Source organism: Bos mutus, chromosome 1 (genome assembly GCF_027580195.1).
Source record: "Bos mutus isolate GX-2022 chromosome 1, NWIPB_WYAK_1.1, whole genome shotgun sequence".
Taxonomy (NCBI): Eukaryota; Metazoa; Chordata; class Mammalia; order Artiodactyla; family Bovidae; genus Bos; species Bos mutus.
In genome coordinates, this window is record NC_091617.1 from 125572886 (window position 1) to 125594172 (window position 21287).

Below are 21287 nucleotides of genomic sequence, written 5' to 3' on the forward strand. Positions count from 1 at the left end.
CAGTGATATTTTCTAATACTTGATCCTCATTATTCCTCTCTTATCTCAGTCTTGAATAATTTTTTTTTTTCCAATCCAGAATCCAACAAAGATGAGGCATTGCCTTTAGTAGTCAGTCTAGTCTCCTTTAATATAGACCACGTACCTCATGTCACTGACAATTTTCAAAAGTACAGATCTGTTTAATAGACTATCCTGTGTTTGGGGATTGTCTTGTTATTTCCTTATGATCAGACTAGGAAGGAGTACTGTACAGGAGGTGGTGTGTCATCCTTAAATTGAGCACAGCTCAAATTGAAGCTGTCCCTAATTTGTTCAGTGGGACAAATTGCTTTTTTAAAAGAATGTCACAGAAACATGTGAGCTGCTGTATTTCCAGAAATTTGGACTTTGCAAAATCCATGTTTCTATTTGCATCCTAGCATGAGTTTGTGTAGTAAATAAGATCTGTGCTTCAGTATTTATGCTACTTTCCATGAGGGTTTCTTTTGTTGCCATCAACCAGCTTCTGTTATAGCTGATCGTTGCTTAAATGAAGATTCTCATTTTTAGTGTTATCAAGAAGTAAATACCATCTAACTTACTTTAAGTGGTGTTTGTTTTCTTTCTAATTTTTAAAGCAAAAAGTACATTTTATTATTATTAGATTATAACTTCTTTTCTCTTTAAGTAAAAAAAAAAAAAACACTACAAAATCATCCTAGTAATGTTTTATTTATTAGCTCCAATTGTGTTATTAAAATGCTGAACCAAGTTGCTTTTCTTATAGATTATATTAAGTAATTTCTTTTCCATATGATAATATTATAAAGATAAACTTCCTAGGTTTTTAAATGTGTTTTATCTATCTTTATTTTTAGCTGCAGGAATAGAAACAAATCAAATTGTTGGTCTTGGCATTTCAACACAGAGAGCAACTTTTATCACATGGGACAAGTAAGTGCATTGTGTGATAAGAACTCTTATCACTGGGTTCATGCCACAGTGAACACATTGCTTTGAAACCTGTTTGGGGAGTTTTAAAGTTTGTGAAGAAAGAGGTGTTGCTTGATTAAGAGAAAAGAAATTGGGTTTACTTTCTGGCTTATTACATAAGTTCCCTGCATGTCAATTAGGCTTAACTTATATAAAGTAATAGTAGTAAAAAGACTATTGCTTTCATTAAAATTCAGATTAAGTGAGGATTGAAGTTCTAAAAAATTAGCTTATACCTAAAAAGATTGAGGAGAACCTGACAAATTTTGGATACACAAGACTATGATATGATTTCTATTTTAGTCTATTTCAAATTTAATTTTAAATACTTACAACATATGAGGTATGTATGAATTAAACACGATTATAATAGTATAATGGATACCATACAGTGAATACTTATGATATTTCTTCAGGTTTCAGTATCCTTACAAACAAACCTGTTAGTGGTTACATCTATTTTACAAAGAAATAAACTGAAGCTCAGAGAAATAACTGGAGAAGGCAATGGCACCCCACTCCAGTGTTCTTGCCTGGAGAATCCCAGGGATGGGGAGGCTGGTGGGCTGCTGTCTCTGGGGTCGCACAGAGTCGGACACGACGGAAGCGACTTAGGAACAGCAGCAGCAGAGAAATAACTACATTATTCATAGTCACTCGTTAATAAATCAAGCTAAAATTCCAAATTATCTTTTTGGTTCCAGAGAATATACTCTTTCCACCACTCCTATATTGCCTTCAACATGTATTTCTTTTTTTTTTTTTTTTTTAAGAAAAACAACAAAATCATTGTAAAATATTTCTTTGTTACAGAGCTCTAGACTCTAAAAGGCATCTTGAGCTTGGGGCAGTGGGGACGAAAAGTGGTGGATGTAAGGGGTAAGGGTAAGTCTAAGAAAGATGATCAAGCTGAATTCACAAGAACTTTACCTTTAATTCAGTGTTAGGAAAGAGAAAGAAGTGGAAATTTTTTAATATTTGATTGTATGGGATTAGGATGGTGAAACAGGTAGACCTTGAGCCCACCTCCCTGAGTAAACATATCAAAACTATAACTACTTATTGAGTACTTTTTGAAAACACTCTGAAGACTATCAGAAAGGCTCTTCTATAACCAAGGTTATTAAAGGAGGGACCATTTGGAGTCTGGGAGGAAGGAAGGAGAAGCAATCTAATCAGGATCTACACTCCTAGTGGGTGACCCAGAAGAGGAGGGGGATACAGGCTTGTGCATCATCCCTAAGAAACAAGGGGTTTACCATATTGGGCACCCTAACCCTAAGGTCCAGAACCAAGAATACAGGCCTGCTTGGTTTGAAAACCAGTAGGGCTTGGAGAAGGCAATGGCACCCCATTCCAGGACTCTTGCCTGGAAAATCCCATGGATGGAGGAGCCTGGTAGGCTGCAGTCCATGGGGTCGCTAAGAGTCGGACGTGACTGAGCGACTTCACTTTCACTTTTCACTTTAATGCATTGGAGGAGGAAATGGCAACCCACTCCAATATTCTTGCCTGGAGAATCCCAGGGACGGGGGAGCCTGGTGGGCTGCCGTCTATAGGGTTGCACAGAGTCGGACATGACTGAAGCGACTTAGCAGCAGCAGCAGCAGCAGGGCTTATCAGAGAGCTATAGAAACCGAGACTCCAGACTTGAAGAGCATGCCACAGACTCACCTGCTTCCAGTCCCAGTGCAGAAGCAGATTGAAAACACCTCATGGTCTCGGGTTACCCTGCCAGGACTGCTCCAGCACACATCCCAACCTGCACTGGGTTGCTGCTCCAGCCTTGCCTGTTCCAGCACTGCTACCAACCAAGTACAAATAACCACTGTGCCAGGGAGAAGTTGAGTTAGCTCAAATTTAAGATTCCAGCCCCTTGGGCCTCAACCATGCCTCTGGCCAAAGGAGAAACCACCGTCACACTGGAGAGAAGAGGCACTAGCTCAGATTTACAGCTCTAACCCGTTTGCTTGTGGGCCTGCCCTAAGCTTGGGAGAGGCCCCAGCTCACATCTGGCTCCACTTCTAACCATTCCTATTCCAATTCTATGCCCTGCTAAGATGACAGCTTTCCATGCACCCCAAATGAAGACACAGTTACTGCTCACTTCAGGTCCAGGTCTCTCACCAAAAACTGGGTACATGCAGATTGCACAGGGATGCTCCCACACAAGGACATGTCTTTAAGCCTGGGATAGGTACTGCTAAGTCACTTCAGTCGTGTCTGACTCTGTGCGATCACTGACATATGTAAATATACTGTAAAGGCAGTTGATGAGCCACTTAAATAAGCAGCAGTGAAGGTTAAAAAACAAAATTGCAAAGTTAAATATTAATCAACTATAACTGCAATAAACAGTTAACGTGAAAATGTTAGTCACTCAGTAGTGTCCAGCTCTTTGTGACCCCATGGACTGTACCCCGTCAGGCTCCTCTCTCCATGGAATTCTCCAGGTAAGAATACTGGAGTGAGTAGCCATTCTCTTCTCCAGGGGATCTTCCTGACCCAGGGATCAAACCCAGTTCTTCTGCATTGCAGGCAGATCTTTACCATCTGAGCCACGAGGGAACACTTAATGGATACTCATGAAAATATAAAATATAACACCAAAACATAAAATGTTGTGGGGTGGTTAGTTAAAAAAAAAAAGTAGAGCTTTTAGAATGTGTTTGAACTTAAATGACTATCATTCTAAAGAAAGTGAAAAGTGAAGCCACTCAGTCCTGTCCGACTCTTTGCGACCCCATGGACTCTAGCCTACCAGGTTCCTCCATCCATGGGATTTTCCAGGCAAGAGTACTGGAGTGGGTTGCCATTTCCTTCTCCAGGGGATCTTCCCAACCCAGGGATTGAACCCGGGTCTCCCACATTGTAAGCAAATGCTTTACCATCTGAGTCACCAGGGAAGTCATTCTAAAACAAGTAGATATATTTACAGATTGATATATATATATATAAACCTTGTGGTAATTGCAGATCAAAGTTCTCCAATAGATACACAAAAGCAAAGGAACCCAAACATAATTTTTAAAAAGTATCAAACCAAAAGAGAAGAGATTAGAAAAAGAAGACAAGAGCAAAGAACTACAAAACAACCAGAAGACATGTAACGAAATGGCAAAAGGTATGTGCCTATTAATTATCCCTTCTAATTTAAATAGACTAAATACTCCAATCAAAAGACATAGGGTACCTGACTGGATGAAAAAACAAGATCCATGTATATGCAACCTAAACAAGATTTAATTCAGTTCAGTTCAGTTCAGTTCAGTCGCTCAGTTGTGTCCGACTCTTTGCGACCCCATGAATCGCAGCATGCCAGGCCTCCCTGTCCATCACCAACTCCCGGAGTTCACTCAGACTCACGTCCATCAAGTCAGTGATGCCATCCAGCCATCTCATTCTCTGTCGTCCCCTTCTCCTCCTGCCCCCAATCCCTCCTAGCATCAGAGTCTTTTCCAATGAGTCAACTCTTCGCATGAGGTGGCCAAAGTACTGGAGTTTGAGCTTTAGCATCATTCCTTCCAAGGAAATCCCAGGGCTGATCTCCTTCAGAATGGACTGGTTGGATCTCCTTGCAGTCCAAGATTTACTTCAGAGCTTAAGACACACTGAGAGTGAAGAGCTTAGAAAAAGATGTTTCATGCGAGTGGAAATGGAAAGCTGGGATAACAGTATTCATATCAGACAAAATAGACTTTAAAACAAAATATATACCAAGACATTATTTAGGGCATTAAATAATGATAAAGGGAGGATTCTCAATCTAAGAGGAGGATATTAGACTTGTTAATATATATACACCCAACACAGGAGCACCTAAATATATAAAGTAAATATTAATAGACATAAAGGGAGAAATTGACAGTAATAAAATAATAATAGAGAACTTGAATACCCCAGTCACATTAATGAATAGATCAGACAAAAACCAATAAGGAAACAATGGGCTTAAATGACATATTAGGCCAGATGGACTTAATAAATATCTATAGAACATTCCATTCAAAAATAGCACAGTACCCATTCTCAAGGGCATATGGAACATTCTCCAGGATAGATCACATGCTAGGCCACAAGAAAAATCTCAGTAAATTTAAGAAGATTGAAATTAAGTCCAGCCTCTTTTCTGACCACAACAATAAGAAACTAGAAATCAATTGCATGAATAAAACTGGTAAAAATACAAACAAGTGGAGACTGAAAACACACTACTCAAAAGCCATTGGGTCAATAAAGAAAGAAGAAATTTAAAAAATACCTTGGGATGAATGAAAAATGTAGAAATACAACCTTCTAAAATCTACAGGACACAGCAAAAATGATTCTAACAGGGAAATTTAGAGTGATAGAAGCCTCCTTCAAGAAACAAGAAAAATCAAATAAATAACCTAACTTTCCATCTAAAGCAACAAAAAAGAACAGAGCACAAAGTCAGTAGAAAGAAGAAAATAATAAAGATCAGAGTGGAAATAGAATAGAGACCAAAAAAAAAAATAGAAAAGATAAACCAAGAGCTGTAGTTTTTGAAAAGATAAACAAAATTGATGAACTTTAGCCAGACTTATAAATCAAAAGAGTGCTCAAATGTAAAGAAAATAAGAAATGAGAAAGAAATTACACCTAATATAACAGAAATACAATCATAAGAGAATACAGCAAACAGTAATATGCCAACAAACTGGATAACCTAGAGTAAGTGAATAAATTCCTAGAAACACAGTTTTCCAAGACTACGTCAGGAGTAAATAGAAAATCTGAATAGATTGTTTATTAGTATTGAATCAGCAAAGGACTCCTAACTAACAAAAGTCTGGGACTAGATGACTTCACAGGGCAATTCTACCAAAATTTTTAGAAGAGTTAATATCTGTAGCCTTCTCAAACAAACAGTTTTAAAAAATTAAAGAGGAGAGAACACTTCTCACCTCATCCTGTGAGGCCAGCAGTACTCTGATACCAAAATCAGATAAAGATACTATAAAAAAAATTACAGGCCAATATCTCTGATACAATAGATGCAAGAACCTACAACAAAATATGAGCAAACCAAATCAGCAATATATATATAAAAAAATCATACATCATGATCAAGTAGAATTTATTCTAGGAATGCAAAGGTGGTTTAATATCTGCAAATCAATTAACACGATTAACAAAATCAAGGATAAAAATCACATGATCGTCTCAATAGATTCAGAATAAGCATTTGGCAGAACTCAATATGCATTCATGATAAAAGCTCTAAACAAAGTTGGTATAGAAGGAAGGAACATCACCATAATAAAGGCCGTGGGACAAATCAACACCTGGCATCATACTCAGTGGTGAAAAGCTGAAAGCATTTCCTCTAAGATCAGGAACAGATGAGGATGCCCACTCTTGCCATTTCTATTTAATATAGTATTGGAAGTCCTAGCCACAGCAATCAGACAAGAAAAAGAAATAAAAGGCATATAAATTGGAAGGAAAGAAGTTAAACTACCACTGTTTGCAGATGATATAATACTATATAAAGGAAAATCTTGGACTCCACCAAAAAAAAGAAAAAACCTGTTTGAACTAATAAATGAATTCAGTGAAGTTTCAGAATACCACATTAATGTACAGAAATTTGTTGCATTTCTATACACTAATAAAAAAAATTCAATTTATAATCAAGTCAAAAAGAATAAAATATCTAGGAATAAATTTAATGAAGAAAGTGAAAGATCTGTACTCTGAAACCTATAAGACATTGATGAAGGAAATTGAAGACAATAGAAATAAATGGAAAAATATCTCATGTTTGTGAGTTAGAAGAATTAATACTATTAAAATACCCATACCACCCAAAACAGTCTACAGATCTAATGCAGTCCCTATCAAAATACCTATGACATTTTTCACAGAACTAAAACAAATAATCCTAAAATTTGTATGAAACCAAAAAAGACCCTGAATAGTAAAGTAGTCGTGAGCATAAAGAACAAAGTTGCAGGTCATGGTCTCTGACCTCAGACTATACTACAAGGCTAAAGTAATCAAAGCAATGTGGTACCAGCACAAAAACAGACATGTAGAATAAAGAGCCCAGAAATAAACCCATGCACACGTGGTCAGTTAATCTATAGTAAAGGAGGCAAAAATATATAATTTTTTTAAAAGAGACTTCAATAAGTGCTGTTGGGAAAGCTAGACAGATACACATAAAAGAATGAAGTTAGAACATTTTCTCACCCCATTTACAAAAATTAACTCAAAATGAATTAAAGATGTAAATGAAAGGCCTAAAATCATAAAACTGGAAGAAAACATAGGCAGTTCACTCTTTGACACTGGTTAAGGCTTTGTTTCTTTGGTTCTGTTTCTTCAGGCGAGGGGCAAAAAAGGAAAAATAAACAAATGGGAGCTAATCAAACTCAAAAGCTTTTGCACAGTGAAGGAAACCATCACGAAACAAGGAACCCACCAAATGGGAGAAGATAGTTGCAAATGATAGTCTGGTAAGGGTTTAATATCCAAAATGTAAAAAGAACTCATACAACACAATATATTTGCTGGTGGTTCAGACGGTAAAGAATCTGCCTGCAATGTGGGAGACCTGGGTTTGATCCCTGGCTTGGGAAGATCCCCTGGAGAAGGTAATGGCTACCCACTCCAGTATATTCTTGCCTGGGAAATTCCATGGACTGTATAGTCCATGGGGTCGTAAAGAGTCTGACACGACTGAGTAATTTTCATTTCACTTCATACACCACAATATGAAAAAAATAGCCAATCCAATTTAAAAATGGGCAGAAAATCTTAACAGACATTTTTCTAAAGAAGACATACAGATGGCAAACATACATGAAAAGATGCTCAACATCACTTATCAGGGAAATGCAATTCCGAATCACAAGATGTCACTTCACATGTATTAGAATGACTGTTATCAAAAAGATAAAAAGTAACAAATGTTGGGAACCCTTGTGTACTGTTGGTGAGAATGTAAATTGGTGCAGCCACTATGGAAATCAGTATGGAAGTTCTTTAAAAATTAAGAACTAAAAAAAAATTAAGAACTACCATATGATTCAGCAGACTTCCCAGATAGTACAGTGGTAAATAATCCGCGTGCCAAGCAGGAGATGTGGGTTCAATCCCTGGGCTGGGAATATCCCCTGGAGAAAGAAATGGCAACCACTTCCAATATATTCTTGCTTAGGATTTCCCATGGATGGAGAAGCCTGGTGGGCTACAGTCCATGGGGTCACAAAGAGTGGGACACAACTTAGCGATGGAACAACGACGACAAGCAGTCCCACTCCTGGGTATTTATCTAATGAAAACATTGATTTGAAAAGATAGTCACCTCAGTGCTTATGGCAGCATTATTTACAGTGGCCAAGACATGGAAGCACCCTACATGTCCGTTAACAGATGTAAGGATAAATAAGTTATAATATATCAATCAACTTTGAATATTTATTGGAAGGACTAATTCCAAAGCTGAAGCGCCAGTCCTTTGGCCACCTGATGTGAAATGCTGACTCATTGGAAAAGACTCTGATGCTGAGAAAGATTGAAGGCAAAAGGAGAAGGGGGCGGCAGAGGGTGAGATGGCTAGATAATACTGACTCAATAAACATGAATTTGAGCAAACTCCAGGAGAGTGGAGGACAGAGGAACCTGGCATGCTGTACTCCATGGGGTCGCAAAGAGGTGGACACAGCTTAGTGACTGAAAAACAGCAAATATATATAGAGAACTGTTTACGTAAAATTATACAATATTATCTATTCTGCTTGGTGAAATAAGTTAGAGAAAGACAAGTCCTGCGTTTTCACTTACTATGCAGAACAAATGAATCAAATATGCAAACAAATGAACCAGTGTAACTAGATAGAAACTGGCTCACCAATACAGAGAATAAACTAGTGGTTACCAGAGGGGAGAGGTGTGAGGGTTCAGCCAAAAATAGGTGAAGGAGATTAAGAGTTACAAAATACCAGTTAAAAAATACCAAGTTACAAGGATGTTATGTGCAGCACAGGGTATAGAGACCATATTTGATAATATCTTTCTATGGATTTTATTCTATAAAAATATTGAATTAATGTGTTATCTATCTGAAACTAATATAATATTGCAAGTCACATATACTTCAGGAAAAAATTGTTTAATTAAAAATATTTTCCAGTATTACTGCTTTTGATCTTTGGGAGGACATGACAGAAATTGTAGAGAGTATAAGAGAAGGAATGAGTTAGGTGGTGATGAGGGTGAGCAGGAGGAAACACGATAAAGTGTTCGATTTGGGATGTGAATTTCCCCCAGACAGGTGGTGCATTTCCTCCGGATACTCTTCCTTTCAGAGCATAATCTGCATTACAGGTTGATGCCCGCATCTGCAGTTGCCCCATACCCTCCTCCTTACCCCGACTCTCCGCCTAGTGTCTTGGACACAAGTTAGTACGTGAGTCAGATGAAGGAGTAAGTGAATTCAAGTCTTCTGTGGGGATCAGTGTTTCTAACTAGTGGTACTGTTGCCATTTTAGGCCAGATACTTCTTTGTTCTTGGGGGACATCCTGGGCATCGTAGGGTGTTTAGCAGCCTCCCTGGCCTCTACCCATTAGATACCATTAGCACCCCGCTTCCTAAGTTTCCCAACTAAAAATGTTTCCACATGTTACCACATGTGCCTGGGAGATAGAGAACTCCCAGTTGAGAACCACTGATGTAGATGAAGTGTGAAGAATTACGTGTGTTCTCTGGTAAAGATTATATGGATAGAAGAGACAAAGGCTGAGGATTTGTACAGAGTTTCTCCCCGCTTCCCAACCCCCCAACTGATTTTTTAATTTATTTTTGGACACACTGAGTGGCATGCAGGATATTAGTTCTAGGACCAGGGATCAAACCCAGGCCCCCTGCAGTGGAAATGTGGAGTCTTAACCCCTGGAACACCAGGGAAGTCCCACCGACCCCCCAATTTAAAGGGAATCAGAATGTCAGTGCTGGCAATTCAGGACCTAGGCAAACTGGCGAAGTAGATGGTGTGGAAGTGGCGGCAGGAGAGTGTTCCTAGGGATGGCTAATTGCAAGTGTCACGTTTAGTTGGATTTGGAAGTTGGGTTATTGACCACCGAGATTGCTTTCATCAGAAGCTGCAAAGCAAGGTCATTTGTGGCAGCAAGTTTACCCTCGTTGGAGGCAAAGATTTTATGCAGCAGTAGAACCATACTGCCTCACTTTTAGGAGAAATAGAATCAGATTCCAAGACAGTTCATTTCCCTTACTGGGGTTGCTGTTGTACTGTTTTCCTAAAGCAGTTAACTGTGGATTTTCTTCTTTGCTGTCTTTTTGTGAGATATCTGTATTCTTTTATGAGTTTTGAAAGCTTCATGGGAACTGAATCACTGGATATTTTCCTGCAAAACCCAGACACATAAGGCTTCCTGCATTTTTGGTTTTGTTTTTGAAATATCATGATATATTTATTTCAATGAAATTCAATCCTCATCTTTCATCTTACAAAATATTTTTTAATATAAATTTATTTATTTTAATTGGAGGCTAATTACTTTACAATATTGTATTGGTTTTGCCATACATCAACATGAATCCGCCACAGGTGTACACGTGTTCCCCATCCTGAACCCCCCTCCCTCCTCCCTCCCCGTGCCATCCCTCTGGGTCATCCCAGTGCACCAGCCCCCAGCAACCAGTATCATGCATCGAACCCGGACTGGCAGTTCGTTTCATATATGATATTATACATGTTTCAATGCCATTCTCCCAAATCATCCCACCCTCTCCCTCTGCCACATCCTGCATCTTTTATAATTCCTTAAAATAATGGAGTTTTATTCTGTTCCCTGGTTCCCATGAGCCATGGTGACGTATAATGCTGGCAGGTTCTACACCTCCCCAACAAACAGCTGAGACACAGCATAGGAACGGGCCCAGCCCTGAGCCAACATGAAGCACTTCTTCATTTTTGAGAGAAAAAGAGAGGCAGGTTTGACCCTGTGGAACCACCTGTTGTCCATTCCACTCACAGCCAGCACCTCGTCCTCTTCACAGCTCACTGTTTTTCCCTCCTATGTCCATAGTGCATTCTGTTGTTGTGGCCATAGAAACGTTGTTTTCCTTAGAACTGATGTTAGGAAGTCTAAAACTCTGAACATTCTTTTTATTTTTTCCTCCTCATTTTCCCCCCTTCAGATGCCAGGAAACTCATTTGTTACCTTTTTTTTTTTTTTCCTCAGTCCTTGTTTTCTTCATATGCTTCAAGTTAAACATTTTTTCATTATATTTGATCAGTGTTTGTGGTTAGCCTGTTTTCTAAAACAACTGTAACTATCTCTTCCATTTTGATTGTTCTAAAAAAAAAAAAATCCCGAGTTGTTTTCTTTCTCCCATCACTGTGTCTCTCAGGGGAGCTTCTACCAACTAACCTCGGACCAGGGTGTGTGCCAATTAGTAGTATAAACCATGAGTCGTTGCGTCGCAGTTCACTCAGTAACTGGCTCCTTGAAAGTAAAGCATTGGGCTGACTACTGAATTGAGTATAAAGACGAATCAGAACAGCAGCTCTCTAGGAATTTATACTCTGGTGATGCAAGTATTGAAATTGCTCTATGTTCCTCCAGCACCACATACACCTTTTATTGTGGCACTTGCTACTTATGTTAATGGTTCTCACTAATTATTTATGATACAAAATATATTTAGAGCCACAGAATAGTATACTGTGTTAGAGAGGGCTCGAGCAATTCGTTTACAATATTTCCTTTTCTGCTTTCCCTCCATTTCTCCACGGATAGAGTGAAGGCAAACCTAAGTCACTGCTGAGTGAATGTTGAAACATGAGTTATTACTACATGTGCTACAACCGCATCAGCCTGCTGATGTTTCTTGAACACTTTGCTAGCTGCAGGCTTTGTACCTGCTCCTCCCCCTGCCTGAAGCCATCTTACCCAAGAAATTACCTTTCTTTTCACTTGGACCTCACCTCAAAGAGCATTTCTAAGGAACCTTCCCTGACTGTTTTATTAGGTTGGTGCAAATGTAATTATGGTTTCGGACTGTGAATTTTAAATCATTATAACTAGGCTCAAACACATTAATCAAAATAGGAATCATTGTAGTCAACACTTATTTGCCAATGAGAAGTAAGTTTGTTTATTCCTACAGCATAAAAAGCTGTGCTTTGGGATTCGACCAACTCTTGGAAAGCATTTTCTGCTTCCTGCTGGTCATGGGAGTGTTTTTTCTGCAAAAAGTTATCGAGGTGCTTGAAGAAGTGGTAGTCTGTTGGCAAGAAATCAGGTGAATATGAAGGCTGAATATTCAGATGACTATGAAGCCCAGTTTGTTCAACTTTTGAAGTGTTGGTGGTACAGTGTGCCGCTGGTCCTTTCTGTTGACCAGTCCTGTCTGCAGGCGTTGTAATTTTTGGTGCATCTCATTGATTTGTTGAACATCTTTCGCAGATGTAATGGTTTCTCCGGGACGTGGAAAGCTGTAGTGGTTCATACGGGCAGAAGACCACTAAACAGTGACCGTGACCTTTGTTTGGTGCAAGTTTGATTTGGCTATGGGAAGTTCTTTGGAGCTTCTTGGTCCAGCCACTGAGCTGGTCATAGCCAGTTGACATATACAATCCCCTTTGCATCATACGTCACAATCCGATAGAGAAATAGTTCGTTGTTGTTGCATAGAATAAGAAAAGATGACACTTCAAAAGGATGATTTTTTTTTTTCAGCTCACAAGACACCCACTTACTGAGCTTTTTCACCTTTCAAATTTGTTTCAAATGCTGAACAACCTTAGAAAGGTCGACATTGAGTTCTTTGGCAGCTTCTCATGTAGTTGTACAAGGCTCAGCTTCGAAGATTGCTCTCAGTTGGTCTGTTGTCAACTTCCAATGGCCAGCCTCTATGCCCTGCATCTTCAGGGCTCTCGTCTCCTTTGCAAAACTTCCTGAACCACCGCTGCATGGTACAGTCTTTAGCAGTTTCTGGGCCAAGTGCGTTGTTGATGTTGTGAGTTGTCTCCACTGCTTTACACGACCCATTTTGAACTCAAGAAAATCTCTAGAATTTCCTTTTTGTCTAACAGCGTTTCACTAGTCTAAAATAAATATAAAATAAACAGAAAGTGATAAGTCATTAGCAAAAAAAAAAGTGAGAAATGCACATAAAAATGATACATAACATAACCACATTTATGTAGAATGTATTCCAATATCAAATGGCAAAAACCGCAGTTAAGTTTTGCACCAACCTAATACCTCCCTATAACTTGACCATTATATTTTCTTCATATTGTTCATCACTAAAAATTTTCATATCTAAAATCACTTCATATCTAAAAACTTTATTTACTTATTAACATTTTTTAAAAATTATATCTCTCTCATGAAAGAAGTTCCATGAGTGTTGGGACTTTTGTCTGTCATGTCCTGGCCTAGAACAGCACCTGGCATATGTAGTCTCTCAGGGCTCTGACTGAGATGAACCTGGAAAGGAAGGCAGGCTCTGGACCAGAGAAGGCCGTTGGCTGTGGTAGAGAGTCTGCCCCTTATAAGCAGTGGGAAACTATCAAAAGCTGTTAGGCCGGAGAGTAATGTTATCAATTTTATATTTTCAAAGAATATTCTTTTTCTAGCTTTTTTTTTTTTTTTTCACTTTTTGGCCATACTATGCAACTTATAGGTTCCTAGTTCCCTGTCCAGGGATCAAATCCATGCCCTTGGCAGTGAAAATGCAGAGTCCTAACCACTGGACCACCAGGGAATTTCCTAGAAAGAATATATTTTTTTTTTTATTGCAGGATAATTGCTTAACAATGTTGTGTTGGTTTCTGCCATATAAAAATGAGAATCAGCCATAGTGTGTGTGTGTGTGAATCCCCTGTGTCTTAAGCGTCCCCCCACCCCTCTTGGTTGTCACAGAGCACCAGGTTGAGCTCCTTGTGTTGTATAGCAACTTCCCAGTAACTATCTGTTTTACACATGATAATGTATATATTTCAATGCCACTCTCAAGTAGCAAGAACAGTGGATTTGAGGTCAGTAAGGCTGAGACTAAGAAGTCTCTTTGAAGGCTATTGCTTATTCAGGTCTTTGATTTCATATCAAAAAGTCACCTCATCCCCAATTACTCTGTTCCTTTACCATGCCAGTGTTTTCAAAGCATATTCATTGTATGAAATTATGTGTTTTATTTATTAACTCATTTGTTTTTCAACCCCAACTAGAATGTAAGCTCCCAAGATTTAAGGGATCTCTTTGAGGACCTCAGAGAAGGCGATGGCACCCTACTCCGGTGCTCTTGCCTGGAAAATCCTATGGATGGAGGAGCCTGGTGGGCTGCATGCAGTCCATGGGGTCGCGAAGACTCGGACGCGACTGAGCGACTTAACTAACTTTGAGGACTTAGGATGAACCTTCCCTACCCAAGTTTTTGGCTATAGCAGCGGAAAGATACCGTTAGCTCAGGAGTGACACGCCAGAGGGAGAGGAGCAGCAGGTCTGGTTAGATGTGTTGCATTTGAGATGGCATGAGCAATATTTGTTTTGTTTTGTTTTAGCTGCACTGCTAGACGTGCAGAACTTCCCCAACCAGGGATTGAACCTGTGCCCCCTGCATTGGAAGCCTGGAGTCCTAACCACTGAACCACCAGGGAAGTCCGGTCTTGGGAGATAGGAGGAAGGCAGTTATTTGTTTGTGAGGGGATAGAACTTAAGTGAGAGACTGGCCCTAGAGATGAGGATTGGGAGAGTCTATGAGTGTGAGTCAGGTTTCTGAGAGAGCAGCTAGTTAAAAGAGAAAGAGACTACAGATGCAGCCCTCAGCAAACACCAGCATGTACCTGGCAGTCAACGGAAGAAAAATCTGCAGAGAAGACTCAAGAGACGTGCTTAGAAAGGCAGGAGGAGAAACAGTGCAGTGGTACCATGGAGACTTAGGAAAGTGACTTCTAGGAAGGAGGAAGTGATCATCTGAAGCCAGTATTGCAGAAAGGTCAAGTCAGATGATGGAAAAGGATCCTGTAAATCTGGGAATTAGAAATATATTAGGGGGAATTTCCTGGCAGTCCAGTGGTTAGGACTCTGCACTTTCACTGCCAAGGGTGTGTGTTTAATCCCTGGTTCGGGAACTAAGATCCCACAAGCCATGCTGCCAGAGAAATAGAAAGGAATATATTGGTGGCCATGGTGAATATAATTTTCATGAATGATTGGGAATCTAAACTGCATTCGAATTATATGTGGTTGAGATAATGGGAGGTGATGAGGAAACACCAAGAGGGCTTAGCTGGGTGGGGAGGCATCCTGCATCAGGAATTTTGGTTTTGGTCAAAGATGGGGAGATTTAAGCATGTTTAGAGAAGACAGCTGAAGGAATGCGTGTGAAATGAAGTAGTAGAAAGCATGGATACCGAGAGTCCAAATGGAGGTGCCAGCCTTAGTCTTGGAGAAAGAAAGCTTCTCCTCTGGACCAAGAGAGACCCACAGTGGCTGAAGGGGTAACTGGTGGAGGAGTGGGGAGTAGAGGAAGGTCCTTCCCTGCGTCCTGACTTCCTTTGAGAAACAAGAAGCCAGTGGTGGCTTAGGGCTTGAGAAATCTGGTGAACATTTAGATGGGCCCTTGAGGGTGAATGGAGAGGAAACTGATTAGGGATACAAGAAAGACTTTCATCAGCTTTAGTGACTCTGAGAAAGGAGATGAGCTTATATCTCATAAGTAGGGGCTGGTACCAATTAAGAAGGCTACATGATTTTTTCCAACTTCTCTCAGCGGTTCTGACATTGAAAGTGAACCCAGAAGAAAGAGTGATCCCAGGTTAGGTATTGAAAAGGTAGGTAGGTAACTTGAAAGTCCAGGGATAGAGAGTGACATCACCACAATAGTGGAGTGGGAAGCTGTAGAGATTGGTCCCTCAACCACAGCAACTGCTGATTGGGAAAGACTGGAACAAGCTCTTTCAGAACTCTGGAACCTGACCTGTCCTGATATTAACTTGCAGATTGCTGGATGAAGGTAGAGACCCCTGTCCTTGGGGAAGAGATGGCATGTGCCACCAGCTCCATTCTTCAGCCCTACTGCATATGTGGGGAAGGCAGCCCACCTCCCAGGACTGAGGGCAGGTGCCAGGGCAGGTCATGGGAATCTTGTCCCACAAAGATTTGGGGTTCCTAGTGAAAGGTTGTTGTTGAATCACGCGAATACACCAGGATTCTTGGCCCCCGGAGGAGAAGAATTCAATCCGGGGCCAGAGACGAGGCTTGATCGCTCAGAGCTTTTGTGTAACAAAGTTTTATTGAAGTATAAAGGAGATAGAGAAAGCTTCTGACATAGGCATCAGAAGGGGGCAGAAAGAGTACCCCCCTGCTAGTCTTTAGCTGGATGTTATATAGTCACTAGCAGTCTGTTAATGAAAGAAAGGAATGTCTTAAAATTCAGAATGGCACCAGGCCCCTCACCCATAAGATGCATTTTGGGATAATCTTGGCACCAAATGGTTTATCCTGGGCCATAAAATGATTAACTTGAATCTTGAAGAAGGGCAGACCACCATACAAATGGTTTCATTTACATAGATTAGGGGAACAATATCTGAGTATAACATACTGGTTTGTCAAGTAGGTTCTGGGCCAAGAGGCGGAACCGACTTGGAAACAGAGTTTGGGGTAAAGGCATAGTACATTAGCATAGCTTAAGATGAACATTTCCATAAGAAAAAGGCATTGGTTATCTCTAGGCTCGAGAATAGCTAACTTCAGGCGAAACCAGGTGTCCTTATGGCAACACAGTATTTTAAGAGAAACCTCCCTTTAAATTTGTATAGAGAAGGAAAAAATATTGCTAGTTTGTTTCCTCCTGCCGCTTAAGAGAGATAAAAATGTCTGACACTTGCAGGCTATTTCCTCCATTTGGAGACCCCTGGCCTTCCTGCCTGTTACCCTCTCACTAGTGGCTCTAGTGGTAAAGAACCTGCCTGCCAGTGCAGGAGACATAAGAGACACAGGTTCGATCCCTGGGTCAGGAAGATCCCCTGGAGGAGGGCTTGGCAACCCTCTCCAGTATTCTTGCCTGGAAAAATCCCATGGACAGAGGAGCCTGGTGGGCTACAGTCCATAGGGTCACGAAGAGTTGGACATGACTGAAGAGACTTAGCATGCACACATGCAGAACCTATTGAATAGAGTGAAGTAAGTCAGAAAGAGAAAAACAAATATATTTTTATGATTAAAAATTTAATTAAAAACTAATGCCTACATATGGAATCTAGAAAAATGGTACTGATGAACCTATTTGCAGGTCAGGAATAGAGACACAGATGTAGAGAACAGAATGTGGACACAGTGGAGGAAGAAGGTGGGACAAATTGAGAGAGTAGCGTTGGTGCATATGTGTACTGCCACGTGTGAAATAGCTAGTGGGAAGCTGCTATATAGCACAGGGAACTCAGATCAGTGCTTTGTGACAACCTAGAGTGGTGGGATGGGGGGCTAGATGGGAGGGAGGCTCAAGGGAGAGGAGATACATGTATACTTACGGCTCATTCACACTGTTGTACAGCAGAAACCAACACAACGTTGTAAACCAATTATCCTCCAATGGAAACTGAACTTAAAAAAATTGGGCCTATATACTCTGGTGGATTTTGCAATGCCCTGCAGAACTGGCACAGATGCTTACCTAGGCTCTGGCCCTCTCAGCTACAGTGGCTTCCTTTGGCACATCGCTTGAAAGATTTAAAGGGCCAGTACCTTTTTTGGGATTTGGGGGCCGCACATTTTGGAAAATGTGTGTCAGATCCCTAGCTGATCACATAGGAAAGATAACAGAAGCTTCAGAAACATCAGTGACCACACATAACAAGGAATACACAGGTTGCAGGACCAGTTTGGAAAAGTCACAAACTGATAGCTGCAGCTCTCAGTTAAGAAAGAATTGGCAATGACTGAGGAGTGGGAAAAACAGATTTCTAGAGCTACCACGTTTATTTTCAAAAGAATGAAAAATTAAAGTATCTCACTGAGGGACCTCCCTGGTGGTCCGGTAGTTAAGAATCCACCTTCCAATGCAGGGGACGTGGATTCTACCTCTGGTTGGGGAATTAAGATCCCACATGCCTCAGGGCAACTAAGCCCGAGTGCCGCAACTACTGAGCCCACGTGCAGCAAAGAAAGATCTGGATGATGCAGTGAAGACCCCACGTGCTGCAACTAAGACCAACACAGCCAAATACGTACATACATACATAAACAAACTTAAAAAATATAAAAAGAGAAGAATCTCACTGACCTGAGTTAAAAACTAGTTGATGTAAGGAATGTTGGATAGATTTATCATTTACAAACTGAAATTATGTATGAAGGTATAAAATTACACATTACAAACAGTATAAAACCATACAGTTCAGAATTCATGCCTTTTTTTTTTAATTTAATTTTATTTTTAAACTTTACATAATTGTATTAGTTTTGCCAAAACTCCCTTAATTGCTCTGCCTTTCCTGTAAACAGCCCCTCTGTATTCAGCCTCACAAGTTATTAAAGCAAGATGTGTTATTATGTATTAAACTAACAAAAAAATCAGTGTGGGTGAGATTATGGCAAATTTGTTTCAGTCATGCATTGCTGTCATATTCTATAATATATTCATGCTTGCTTCATATCTAATTGACACCTCCAAATACTTATCAAGGAAAACTGATACTACATTCCATGCACCACCTAGTAGGGACACCCTAACTGAGAAGGCATTTGACTGTGTGGCATCAAAAGTTATTAGAACAGTCACTATGCGGTACTGATTACAAGATCAAATATAGCAAGTTTCGCCACATTTAAGGAGCTGGAAAATTGTCTTACTCTTTGATTCAGTAATCTCACACATAAAAGTGGGGGAGATTTGTGGGAATGGCCCAATAAAACCAACAGTAGTGCCTTGGCAGTCACTTTTGGAAATAGGGTCATTGAAAATGTAGTTATTTAATTAGGATGAGGTGTTAATGCAGTAGGGTGAAGTGTAGTCGCTCAGCTGTGTCCGACTCTTTGCAACCCCATGGACTGTAGGCCACCAGGCTCCTCTGTCCATGGGATTCTCCAGGCAAGAATAACGGATTGGGATGCCATTTCTTTATCCAGGGGATCTTCCCAACCCAGGGATCGAACCTGGGTCTTCCACATCACAGGCAGATGCTTTACCCTCTGAGCCACCAGGGAAGAACTCTTCATCAAATGTGACTGATTTCCTCATGAGAAGCAGACACAGGGACACTACCATGTGAAGAAGGAGGATAGGAGAGATGTGGCTATGAGCCAGGGGATGCCAGAGATTGCTGCAAACCCCCAAATCCCTGGGTTGGGAAGGTCCCCTGGAGAAGGGAATGGCTACCCACTCCAGTGTTCTGGCCTGGAAAATTCCATGGACAGAGGATCCTGGTGGGCTACAGTCCATGGGGTCGGAAAGAGTCGACCATGACTGAGTGACAATCCACACTACCAGAAACTAGGCATAGATGAGGGCAGACACCCTTACGGGTTCCAGAGGGAGCTCGGCCCTACCAACACCATAATTTTGGACTTCTAGCCTCCAGAACTGGGAGAGAATAAAGTGCTATTCTTTTAGCCTCCCAGTTTGTGATACTTTGTTATGGCAATCCATAGAAACTAGGGAGCCATGACCAGGCAATGGGGAAAGAAGAGTCTTTTCAACAAAGGATACTGAGAAAACTGGACATCCATATGCAAAAGAATGAAGTGAGACCCTTACCATATACCAAATATAAAAATTAAGTCAAGGGACTTCCCTGGTGGTCCTGTGGTTGGGACTTTGCACTCCCACTCTTGGGGGCAGAAATTCAGTCTCTGGTTGGGAACTAGAATCCCGCATGCCATGCAGCCAAAAAATTTTAAAAAATAAAAATTCATTAAAGAAAAGGTAACTAAAAATGGATCAATGAGTAAATTTAAAATACAAATCTATAAAACTCTTACAAGAAAATGTAGAGGAAATCTTCATCACTGTGGATTTATTATGATTTCTTAAATGACATCAAAAGCACAGCTAACAAATGAAAAAAATAGATAAATTGAACTTTAAAAACATTTTTAAAGTTGAAAATTAAAAACTTTTGTGCATCAAAGAATGCTATTAAAATGTTTTTATCTGTTTATGATGAGTAATTAAAAAAATTTTTTCTTAACTATTAGAATTCTCCAAAATAGAAACAGAATTACCCTAATTTAATCTAAAATAATAAGAAATAAAGTTGTCTTGAAATTATTTTGGCATAATGTATAATGTGCAATTTAAAAATGTGTCTGAAAAAGTTTATAGCCTTTGATATCTTAAATTTGATTTCTGAAAACTGACTGAAACATGTAATATGAAAGGTGTGTGTCTTGCTGTGTTTGGCTTCTAATTTCATTTAAGACTGAGGACTAAAACAAATGGAGAATCACTCTTCTGATTGGTAGTAGTAATAATGGTGACCATTTGGATCATTCAAGGAAAAAGAAGTACTCTGTTCATGATGTAGGGGAATGCTGTGATCCCATTAATAAAAGTGAAAACCAGAAAGAAAAAAAAAGTTTTCACACTTTGAGTGAAAACTCACAAAATGGTAGAAAATATTGCAAATTGTACATTTGGTAAAGGATTAATATCCAGAATATATAAATAACTCCTGTAGCTCAACCATACCACCAAAACCTATACCCAGTTACGAATTTATGAATGGTCAAAGGCTTGAATAATATTCAAATGGTCAATAAGAACATGAAAAATTCTTGTTGGGGAAATGCAAATCAAAACCACAATGAGGTACCACTTCACACCCCCCAGGATGGCTATAAGTTTTTAAATGTAAAATAACAAGTGTTGGTAAGGATATGGAAAAATTGGAACTCTTATACACTGGTTGTTGAAATGTCAAATGGTGCAGCCATTGTGGAAAGCTGTCTGGCAGTTCCTCAGAAACTAAACATAGAATTATCATATGACCCAGCAATTCTAATCCTCGATATGTACACAAGGAATTGCAAACAGGGACTCAAACAGATACTTTACAGCAGTGTTTATAGCAGCATTATTCACAGTAGCAAGGAGGAGGAAACAGCCCAAGTGTTTGGAGATAGTGGCTCTGTTAACACAACATTAATGCCACACTATATTGTGCACTTAAAAATGGTTAAAATGGTAAACTTTATGTTATGTATATTTTACCACAATTAAAAAAAGAATTGATAGCATGTGAAGGCAAGTTGTTAAAGTGATTTGTTGTTCAGCCGCTAAGTCGTGTCCAACTCTTTGTGACTAT

The 21287-nt window shown here is 39.8% G+C and overlaps 1 protein-coding gene across 2 annotated transcripts in view; it reads left to right on the top strand.

The window, feature by feature from the left end:
• The window catches only part of GK5 (glycerol kinase 5), an 81239-nt gene that overhangs the window by 12867 nt on the left and 47085 nt on the right, over nucleotides 1-21287 (top strand). Inside the window, exons 3-5 of one of the 2 annotated variants that reach the window (XM_070375034.1) lie at nucleotides 861-936; nucleotides 3952-4099; nucleotides 7331-7460. In XM_070375034.1, coding sequence (XP_070231135.1) covers nucleotides 7450-7460 — 11 coding nt within the window. In that variant the 5' untranslated portion in view covers nucleotides 861-936; nucleotides 3952-4099; nucleotides 7331-7449. The remainder of the gene's footprint in view (nucleotides 1-860; nucleotides 937-3951; nucleotides 4100-7330; nucleotides 7461-21287) is intronic. The other variant, XM_005888765.2, reaches the window with a different exon arrangement.